Raw genomic sequence first — 11,127 nt, 5'->3', positions numbered from 1 at the left:
TGAAGCACTTCATTAAGCAGAGGAAGCAATCATTTCAGTGACAAGGATAAGGTTTTATTAGTATTATATTGCTCTCAATTCAGAAATGTATTTATCATATTACTTTTGTACAAAACAAGCATAAGCAAACATTTTCACATTGTACATTCTTTTAAAAAAAAAATACAAACCCTTAATTATTCCTCACTCTTTGGGTTTCAAGACATTCCTTTGGAAACATATTGTTCTTTTCTCTTAAAATGTTGCCGAACAGGAAAAACTCAGCTCTCGCCTTCAAAAAGAACTCTGGCTATAACATTCTGTGATCAAACAATCTGCTTCCAAACAAATGTCTCCATCAGTGAATTGTTCTTCTTCTGATGTTTGCATTTCAGGTTAACTCCCAGAAAGACAAACGTGGGCCACATGTCCACCGATTCATCTGCTTATTGATTTAAACAAATATGGACCGTTGTCTGTTCTACTTTCACTGGTGAAGATGAGCCAACAAATCATCCACATCAACATTTTTAAATGAGTGAAAAGTGATTACATAATTGGAGTGAGCCCAAATGAATCATGTTTACACAAAATGTATCTGGGAAAGAAAAAAAAGCTGCATACATTTGACAAACAATTCTTAAAACAGAATCATTCACTAAATACTCAAACAAATCCAGTTGGTTTCAAACAGCATGTAAAAAGGATCACACTGCTGCAACATTCATGGGAACAGTACTCGGACACGCCACTCCAAAATGTGAAATAAAATGTACTGGAGTTCCAGAAACGTGTTAAACATCGTATGCATTAGAAAGGCGACTTCTGCATACGAGGTTGTGGCAGAATATGACTTCATGGAGGGAGGAATGAATGTTTCTGTCATGGAGTCAGTATTTTAACTTACTTATGCCATACGTAAAATTGCATAGTTGTGTTCTTTGACTGTATGCATGTATGAAAATATATATTGGATGGTATGAACTGGACACATTTTCAGTGCCTTTTACAAAGAAATGTTGAGTCAATTTACATTTTGTGATCCAATGGAACCGAGCGGAGACACTAATACTGCATATATGGAATGGTTTAGCGCACATGTGTGACTGGAGCCTTTCACATCATATCTGACGGTCCTTCTTGGCATCTGTGAGTTGAGGGGGACGATCCACTCCTAAATTTTGGCAAAAAGAAACCAGACATGTGTTCTGTGACACGCGTGTCAGTTTGTATTTGATCCTACAGCCTGGATCTAAAAATGTAGAATGACATCACTTGTAACCGTTACGCTGCATATCCATTCACGACTTTCCAAACAGACGGCAGTTTCTAGGAAAACGGTAAACTTTTGTGTCTCGATGCTTTTCGCCTTATTGTGGTCTGCTGCTGGAAGTGATCGCCTGAGACTCGATGAGATGATGGGTTGGCATGTCTGTCCGAAGCAGAGACTGTGAAGGCAAGGAGGCTCAAGGAAATAGTTCTGTTGTAAGGCCAAGTAGCTCTGCACTCTCGTATACAGGGCATGATGCCTTCGTTCTCTCATCATTGCATTGTGTCCCGTGTGAAACAATACTGGTAAACTCTGAGCAGGAGGCTATGTGTTACGTATATTCTGTGACTATGGGGACTGTACAAAAGCCCAGCTGCTTGAAGACCGATTCAACGAAACACGGCAAAAAACTCTTCTGCATACATGTGACGGGGACGAATGCAAGGACAGAGGCTATACATTAACTAAGGGTGTGTATATATATATATACACACACACACACTAGCTCCAAACTCAGAGTTAGTACTTCAAAAAGTCTATACAAAAATACAAATTCTAGAATAATCTACAAGTTTCTCAAAAGATGTTTACACTAAAATGTACTGTATTTACATCGTTGCCAGGACACACATCTTTTAAATGCTACTTTACAGCAGTTGTATACAAAAAAAAAAAAGTCTGTAGTGGAACAAGTTGTCGGATTACTCACTTTACAAGTTAGTGTGCAATAAACAGGGAAGAGTGCAGCGAAACGGAGGGCTACTGCAAGTGTGGGCATCTGATAATAAAAAAAAAAAACGTATGTCTGAGTAACAAATGAAGGGAACCAGGATCAGTTGTGAGTGACTTGATGCATCCCTGAGAGGGTCCCAACCCTAGAAAACACGGGGTGTCGACAGTAGGTGCTTACTGTCTCATTGTGGACAATCTTTGCAAACAAGCGGATCCTCGGGGACGTTTAGTTTCACTGTGCGGTCGACTGCAGGTGCCTCTGTTCTCAAACAATACCCATCACGTTCTTACAAAACTAAAATAAAACAATTCAGTAACATAAAAACAGCTCAACTTCAAAACACAAGTGATTGGAATAAATTAATAGATTTCTTTCTGCTATCTTAAGGGTAATACCAGTATGATGAAAGAATCAAGTATTTCAATAAATTAACATGTACAATTTTAAATTAGTTTAAGTTATAGGCAACTTATCGATGTATTAACTTTTACTGAAAGAGGCAGATCGGCTCACAGGTTCTTTTCTCGATTAGTAAATATCTGTCAAAAGAAATAAAAGAACTATCACATCTTCTGGACTACACTAGTCTTCCTAGGAAAAGAAAAAAAAAAAAACTAAATACGGAGGAAATCACTTCATGTTGTAGCCTTATGAGGGGCGATGTGACCAAACCCTTCAAATTACTACTGGGAGCAATGCTTAAAGTAAATTCCTCTAATAAACAGTGCATTCTGGTCAGTTGCATACCAGCGTTAAGCATGTTAGGACCTGTAGTACAGTACAAAGATATACAGACAAGTTGTTTTCCTGCTCAGGCGTCTGACCTTCAAGGAAAATGGAACTCTTAAGTTATCAGTGCTTCAACAACACTCGTTTGTTTCATCCAATCCATTCAGATTGGATATAGAGTTATTATATACATTTGGATTATGTTTATAAAAAAAAGAAAAGGATCTACTGCCTTTTCCCTGCATTATCATCATTAGCATAGACATTGCTAAATCTCCATAAGCAAACTAATCTTGTCTTTAAAAATACAACTACTGCAATGAGACAAAAAGTATTCATAGTTTGTGTGTGTGTGTGTGTGTATAGTGTGTGTTGGACAATTCTCTACAGAACAGAAAGCACTGCAGATGCACACACTATATAGGGAGAAAGAAGAGGCGTCGCTGTGGGTGGATTTGAAGCCTGTGGGCGAGTGGGCGCACTCAGAAGGCCGCTCTTCTAAGGATTGCCGTCAGTGGCCATGCTGAAGTCATCGGCGACCAGCAGCAGAGCCTCGATGTTGGCGGCTGTCTCGGGGCTCTGCAGGGAGAGGAAGTCCGAGACGTCCATGTTGGCTAACCCGTCAGACGAGGGGGGGTTTGTGGCGGTGCTGCTCGCTATCGTGGAGAGAGTCTGAGCTGAGGAAGAGGAGGAGGAGGAAGAAGAAGAAGAAGAAGAAGAGGGGACCTCCAGCCTCACCTCACCCACCTTGGAGGAAGCCGCGGGGAGGCTGGATGAAGAAGACGCGGTGGCTGGAGGATGTGGAGGCTCTGGGGGTTGTGACGGTGGGGGGGGAGGGGGCTCTGGTGGTTGCGGCGGTGCTGGGGCAGAAACAACGGAGGAGGCACTCTTTGAACTCTTGTCTTTAGCCACGTCCCTGCAGGCACACTGGCACTGGCAGGACTCCTCCTGTTTGATGATGATGACGGGCAGACTGAGGCCGATCTGCTGAACAGAGCTGCCTGAAAACAGAAAAAATGAACTTTAAGTTCACCGAAAACAAAGAAGCACAAATGTCCTGCAAAGCATACCAAAAGAAAGTGAAGATAAATACGAGATATAAAAGTTATAGTCACCATTTTAACAGTTCTAGCACGGTGCATTAATTGTGACAGTATCTTAGTGAAGCTCTCTGGACACCATTCTACCATTTAATGAATCCTATTAAAGCTGAGCACGGCCCTGGATATCAAAACTACATTTATGAGTTAATTACAGCCTTTTGGCCCATGTCTAAAAATATAGAATAACTCACAACTCATTGACTTACCAGCATTTCCTCCCACTGGAATGGCTGTGGTGAAGAAAACTTTTTCCACTTTAGGAGTTCCTTGATGCGACTGTGAACAAATATTTAACACCACAGTTGAAGCAGGATATGATGAGGACACGCTAAAGCATTATAAGGTTGAAGGGAAATGTGTGGTGTGTCTGTGTTGTATCAAAAGTAACACCTTTTCCTTTGCTACACTTACTGCAAATACAGAGTCCCTGCTGAGCACGGACGCAGCTTTTTGCTAATCCTCTCACGTGAACATACTTATGATTCGAAGGCACGCATCACAAAATCAACACTAGCACAGATCGAGGCACCATTTCTCTGAGTGGGAGCATTACTCACCGCTTGATCTGGGTTCTGCTGGCTGTGGGCAGCACTGCTGAGGATCCACTGGAGGTTCTGGTCGGTCATGACCAGGCTGGGCTGCAGCAGGTTCGGGGTGGGAGCTATGGTGATGGTGGCGGGGGTGGTAGCCAAACCGGGGCCAGGGTTGGTGACGGGGTGGTTGGCCAAAGGCACAGGTTGAGCCACAGCCGCCACGACAGCGTCTGTTGCGGCGGCTGCAACGACAGACGCGGGAGCGGTGCCCGGCGCTGCGGTAGTCGGTGCTGGAGCCGCCGGAGCGGCGACAGCTGGCGGTAGAGGAGCGGTCTGGGTGTCACTATCCGGCTGCAGGAATGCGGGCGGCAGTGCCACGTAGTGCTGGGGGGTCACATGGTTCGGTGCTTGGACGGAGGCTTGGGCAGGCACGTCGGAGATCTGCTGAGGCCCGGTCACTTGAATGAAAGGGGGAGGCTGTGTTGAGCCGACAGCAGCGGTGACAGAAGCAGGCGTGGTGGAGGCCTGAGAGGAAGAGCTCCGACGGAGCCGGGAAGGAGCCTCCATAGCTGTAGTCGTGTGGGAACAGGAGGACGAGCAGGTATGATGCAGAGAGAAAGAGAAGAGAGGCGATCCATCAGTCACCAGCGAGTGGGTAGGCGTCTCTAGGCTGAAGGATTCAGCAAGGCTCTCTGAGGAAGAGAGAAAATAAAAAACACTTCCCCTCAGTGAACGAGAACATTCAATAGAATTCAGGCTGACGGGTTTTGGTGTGTACTCACCGTTGGGATGGGAATCATCTTGGCTGACACTATTTTCAGGACTCTGGAACATGAGCTCAAAGATTTTCACAGGGGTAACATTGCTGAGGTCCAAATGGTGAGCCTGCAATACAATTAAAACATATGTAATAAATGCATTAAATGGCAGAAATTCTTGTTTTACCTCTACATTTTTAATACAGTGACAATTGAACTTAGGTGTCGATACGGTTGCCTGTTAATGGCCATCTCTACGGACTATCTTGAGAACATGTTTTAAACCAGACTCACATTATGGATGTTCTCTCGTAGTTCCGAGTCGGTAGAGATGAGGCTCAAGTCACTGAGGCACAGCGAGTGATTTGCATCCTGTAATTAAGAGATTAATTGGACCCGATTAAAACTTGCCACTGCTTTGGTATCAAGCGTCATGAGAGTGGAGCAAAATTGGAAAAGAATGACAACAAAAAAATAGTTTCACCAAAAAAAAAAGCAAACTAGCAGCTAATGACAATGAATAACTATTAATTTGAGAAAAAGGTGTGCAAAAGTAGTTTTTATGAGAGTGGTTTACTCTAAAGATTTGCAGAGGTTAATTTGGTGTCGCGTGAACCTCAGGCTGTGCATGGAGAACATGTGCTGTGCTGGGACTCACTTCAGAGAGCGGGTGGGTGAGGGTGACGGTGAAGGGCTGCCCTTTGTCGTGGCCCCGGATGTGACTCTTCAGACTGTACTGGCTGCTGAACGTCTTCTCACAGCCGTCGCTGGGACAGTTGAATGGCTTCTCCCCTACGGAGTGAGGAGAGACGAAGAGGGAAGGATACAGAAGGAGACTCGTAGTTACGCTTAAGCATTAAAACGTCAGCCGAGATAAAAAGTTGCTACTTAACTTTTAATAGAGAAAAATGTTACAAAGAAATCTAACAATGACCGCTTGCCAATCAGGGAAGTTATTTGTCCAATAAGTACACATGGCCACAGCTTTTTCCATCTCTGCTTCTACAACTACATTTCTACACAGACCGTTGAAAGGAAGAGATAGTTCAAACAAAACCACAGAAAAATGTCCATATATATACACACGTGTGTGTGTGTGGGAGGCAGTTGTAACAATGTAAATGCAAATGAGGCACAGCTGTTACATAAAACAAACCAGGAAATGTACCTGTGTGTGTCCGTACATGTGTTTTTAGGTGATGACTCGCAGCAAATGCTTTGCCACAGCCATCGTGGTCACACCTGAAGGCAAAGACAGAAAACAAAAAAAACATGTTAGAAATATACAAATAGACAGTGATGAATTTTCATGACACACAAAGTGCAGCCCCCCCCCCCAAAAAAAACCAGAGTAAAAGCATTAAATATAACAATGCCCTAACCATGTCATTTGTGTAGACAAGCAAACATTAAAACAGACTCAGAGAGCGATCTGTGAGTATTTATCAGTATCACAGTTCCTTCATCTTCTACTAAAGAGGGGGGGGGGGGGGGGGGTTAAATATGGTGTGATAATGGAAATGCTCACCGGAATGGTTTCTCCCCCGTGTGTGTGCGAATGTGCTTCCTCAGGTCGCTAAGCGTGGTGAAGTACTTTGTGCATCCCTCTGATTCACAGTTGAATGTCTTGCCTGTGTGAAGTCTCTGGTGTGCTTTTAGTCTGTAGAGACAATCAAGTGTGTCGCATTAAAACCACAACGGGAGACATGCAGAGAGAAACAAGCGAAGCACAGTGGCATTAAACAGCATGTGTTGATTCCTGTTTTAAGACCGTCTACAAAGCATCATGAAAAAAGACAGTCGAGTCCACATTTCGATCACAACTGCATCAACACAGACATGGAAGAAAACTGAACAAAGTACACGGTGAAGTAAGTGGTGGTCGTATAGGAGAATCTGCGTGTCATGGAAGACGGGGAGAGGAAAGTAATGGTATTAAAAAGAGAATCCACGCAGGTCATGTGTGCCACTAGTGGGCTGCCCCGGGTACCAGCCTCTGCCAGGAATTTAATGGCAGAGCGTAATCCAGACACAATACAGACCAGAGGGCTCGGATGGTGACTGCTTGAGACCTCAGCCAAAATACAGCAACATCAGAACAGTGAAAACACTAGAAACTAAGAACCTGGTCAAAATAGACTCAGACTGTAACCTGGGCCTGCTGTTGTCAAAAATAGATCAGCACGCCTCTATATAAAACCAAAGACAATTATACATTTCAGTTATATTGATGACACAATTCAATCTACATCAGTCGTGTAAAGGCGTACCTGTATAGCGTGTTAAAGGCCTTCTCACAGCCTTGCACCTCGCACTCAAACGGCTTCTCCTTGGTGTGAACGCGCACGTGGATCTTGAGGCTGTAGGACGTGAGGAAGGCCTTCCCACAGCCCTGTTGATTGCACACAAACGTGTACTCGCCCCGGTGGGTCTTCTGGTGCGTCCGCAGGTTTCCCGCCGTGCTGTACGTCCTGGTGCAGCCTTCTAACATGCACTGGTAGCGCTTCACCTGGCGGAGGAAGAAGAGGGGTGGAGGGACATTAGCGCTTAAAAAAACATGGTTGAATTCAAACTCGGTTTGACCTTTCAGACGGGACCTGAACTCGATGACTCGGCCCCCCGTCAGCACGTGAAGCGAGCGAGCACAAAAGGACAGTGATGATGATGACTAACACCCCCATGCAATACATCCCAACCAATTCTGTTTCACAGCACCGAGCTCCACTGCAGTGTGGCAGTCTCCTGCTCCCTACTCACACAAAAAGCCCCGAGGCAATGTGAATAAAAGCAGCTCATTCTCCTCTTCAAAACAACGTTACCCTGTGTTCAACACAACGTCAGGTGGAGGAAGCGTGTCGTGGACAAGAGCATCTACATTCTCAGCTACCAATATTCCTTTAACTCACTGCCATTAACTCCCTGATATTGTAAAAACAACTCCTTCGTGATGTTTAATATTGGTTATGGTGCAAGTGGTGGCTTTGGGAGTTTGGAGGAATAACTCACACATGGGTATGGTGTTCATCCTAGCAGTCTCAACCCTTCACTTCAGGACACCTTCTCCTACACACCTCATCAAGGCCATTCCTTTAGATTTTAAGGATGTGGGAGAGATCATTTGTGAAGCAAACATCCAGAGCTACTGTGGGACGCCTGCCAAAGCTTGTAGCTCAGCACTGTCTGCATCTCCCACACCATCGTGACTCTGCTCCACCATCGTGACTCTGCTCCACCATCACTGTCACAGTAAATCAAGCCATAACAATAACATTGAACCAGAAATCGATACAGATAAAAGCCAACCAACAATGGACGAACATTGATGTTGATCAAGACAATCCAACATGACACACAGATTAAACAAACACCAGGCTCGGCGTACAGCAGTTAAAAAGCGATGCAGCCACAAGACTTCACAAAAGGAAGTACCCGGTTCCCTCAAAATCATGTCAACAGATGATTTTCACGAAAAAAGTGGATTTGACACATCAGCACAATAATTGTATGTCGCATTTCCTTGATGGGAAGTGTGAACCATGTGTCATTTGAAAGAACTGAAATACAGGACAGGGTTCTTCCCAGCAGTCCTTCAGCACTGTACCCGTTAGCGCACAAGGTCCGGCTACTTTACCAGTGCACACCGCCAGATGTTTTCAAAGTCCACTTCCACTAATAAAGCTGGGATTGGTGTCAAAACCGAGCAGATTCTACACACGAACACGGAACACCACCAACAAACATAAACTGAAATCTTTGTTGCATTGAGTCGCTAACTTCTACCTCAAGCTGCTGGGGAAGCTAATTCTGAAAGACCTTCCAGCTTAATGTTAATGTATTTGCAACTGTACTTTGCATTTCACTTAACAAAATAGCAACCACTTGCTATATTGCTACATTATGCCTCAAACACTCTGTAAGGACAATAGACACGTTAGATCTATCTTTAAACCATCTGCTGTTCTGTTGAGCAATTAGCTGGAATGATTGGAAGAGCCTCCACCAACTAAACCGAGCAATTACTTCAACAATAACCAAACAAAACCAAGCAATTACTTCAGCACTAAAGAAACAAAACAAAGCATTACTGCAGCAATAGAGCTGACCACATTCTATCCGCCTGTTGACAACATTGAACATCTGTGTTCAGACTAAACTTGACAGAAGAGATGTCTTTGGTAATCCAACAAGCATATAAAAAATTCATCAGTATGTACTAAGTAGCAGCTGTGTATCCTTCGGAGGAGACGCATATATTTAGGCTTACCTCTCTCAGCTTCGTCTCTGGGCACTCGGAGTGCAAGGTGAGGGTGGCCCCCTCTATGTTGCGTGGCATGCGAGTGGAGCCTGGATTTATTGTGAACTGGATCTGGTCTGGAGAAATGGTGTGGTGCACATAACCCTGTGACATGCCGTCGGGGTCGTTCATAAAGGCCAGAGAGCCATCCTCCTCATCTCCTTCCCCCTCAGTAAGGAAGGTGACGCCATCGTCGTAGCCTCCACAGTGACCCTCCTCTTCTCCCTCCTCATCGAGCCGGATTGGGTCCCGCTCAATGAGCACCGTCGTGCGGTCGTACACCCGTCCAGAAGACGACGAAGGCTCGGCGATCAGGTCGTCGTCTTTGTCGAAGTGTATCTTGTCCTCCTCTTCTTCTTCGTCATCATGCCCCAGGTGATCCACCTCCACCTCGAAGTACATCGTCGCCTCTGTGTGAGGGCCATTCGCACTCATGGTCCCTGGTGCCTCTCCTTCCTTGGCAGGGAGGACTGCACACTCGCACTGTTGACGTTACAGCCTGAAATATACATTTGTTAAATTATTATTACATAGAATTTGAGCTGAAGATACATTAAGGCATTCAAATAAGAAAAACAGAGTTGGAACAGACCTCATGTTTTCTGAGAGTTTGTTCCAGTTATGTGATGTAATAAGACTGAATGCTGCATCTCCATGAGTAAGCAATGCTGTCCCAAATGATCAAAGAGGTGTGGACAGTCCTTAACATAGCAGCAGATCTAACCGTAGCGGTGAGAAACGGGTCGCTCCCTGCAGTTAACAGGACACAAGCGGAAACTAACGCGACCACACCGGAATCTAGAACTTTCTGATAACAATGACAGAAGTCACGAGACAGTTTGCGGCTGAACGCAGCTAATTAAAACTGACATGAGTGATCATTTATTAACGCCCACCCCAGGCTACCTTTTAAAGGACGTTACGAGTAGCGTAAGAAAGATGTCACACACACAAGAATGCCAGTTAACTTTTCCAATAACTTACTAGACATAGCTGGTTAGAGTGGCCTGATAAACACGCAGTGACTGCGAAGTTTACCCCCGTTTTGAATGACAATACCGTATTTAGCTTTAGCTTAATGTCACGAAACGGATGGTTGTTACACCGTTTAGCAAGCTGTGTCACAATAGATACTGACCTGACGTTATTTCACAGAGTACGTCTTGGTCTGCATCGTTACTAGCTTTAGATATGTGTCGCTAGCTTCCTGCTACAAACACATATCAAACCGTCGCTGGTGTATATTAAATAACACGTCCATCGTTATTAGCACTTGTTAACATTTAAGTGACTCGATTGCAGAGTCAACATTTAGCATTTCTGTATTTTCCTTACGTGCGTCAGATAGCAAACATTAATGTTCGGGAGCTAGCAATGAGAACTAACGTTATCACTTATTTCTCTGCACATGCATAGCTTTGCTAGCTCACAGCTAAGCTAGGGAGCTAGCTAGTAACGTTAGCTAGTTCCCTGTCGACAGTTGACGTTACCTATCTTCCGTTTGCTAGGATAACAAGTTTCACGACACCAGGTGACACACTGACCAACACCCAGTACCGCGTTAACGCGTAGGTTCATCAACTGAAAAGGAAATTACATTAAAATATATTTACCTGTCCAATTTTAAGCCTTATCCCTATGCTTTGGGTGTTTAGCACTTTCTTTCTATCCCCTCCCTGTGATACCAAACAACGTCACAGACTCACAGCCATTCGTGATGAATTATGG

The 11,127-nt window shown here is 44.4% G+C and overlaps 1 protein-coding gene across 4 annotated transcripts; it reads right to left on the bottom strand.

Moving 5' to 3' along the window:
* Nucleotides 1-32: 32 nt before the first annotated feature.
* On the bottom strand, nt 33-11,092 carry mtf1 (metal-regulatory transcription factor 1). 4 transcript variants are annotated; one of them, XM_076106699.1, is made up of 11 exons: nt 11,013-11,092; nt 9,370-9,898; nt 7,376-7,614; nt 6,634-6,765; nt 6,274-6,347; nt 5,764-5,897; nt 5,400-5,477; nt 5,130-5,232; nt 4,372-5,039; nt 4,021-4,090; nt 33-3,712 (listed from the first exon to the last, which is right to left on the bottom strand). In XM_076106699.1, exons 2-11 carry the CDS (start codon nt 9,832-9,834, stop codon nt 3,210-3,212), a joined length of 2,466 nt encoding a protein of 821 aa, XP_075962814.1. In that variant the 5' UTR covers nt 9,835-9,898; nt 11,013-11,092; the 3' UTR covers nt 33-3,209. The 4 variants fall into 4 exon arrangements, with proteins under 4 accessions (XP_075962814.1, XP_075962817.1, XP_075962815.1 ...); XM_076106702.1 differs by lacking the exon at nt 11,013-11,092 and adding an exon at nt 10,890-10,965; XM_076106700.1 differs by lacking the exon at nt 11,013-11,092 and adding an exon at nt 10,538-10,882.
* Nucleotides 11,093-11,127: the final 35 nt, after the last annotated feature.

Source organism: Anarhichas minor, unplaced genomic scaffold (assembly GCF_050575085.1).
Source record: "Anarhichas minor isolate MPS153535 unplaced genomic scaffold, ASM5057508v1 ptg000035l, whole genome shotgun sequence".
In the NCBI taxonomy this organism is placed as follows: Eukaryota; Metazoa; Chordata; class Actinopteri; order Perciformes; family Anarhichadidae; genus Anarhichas; species Anarhichas minor.
The sequence above is the reverse complement of the archived record's forward strand: the minus strand, read 5'-3'. Positions and strand labels throughout refer to the sequence as shown.

What these genes read in the sequence shown, in the direction of transcription:
- mtf1 (XM_076106699.1), bottom strand. Translation starts at nt 9,834, where the DNA reads ATGAGTGCGAATGGCCCTCACACAGAGGCGACGATGTACTTCGAGGTG. An exon ending in ACGGGGGAGAAACCATTCCG is followed by an intron (nt 6,348 to 6,633) that starts GTGAGCATTTCC and finishes CTTTGCCTTCAG; the next exon opens with GTGTGACCACGATGGCTGTG. An exon ending in TACGAGAGAACATCCATAAT is followed by an intron (nt 5,233 to 5,399) that starts GTGAGTCTGGTT and finishes ATTGTATTGCAG; the next exon opens with GCTCACCATTTGGACCTCAG.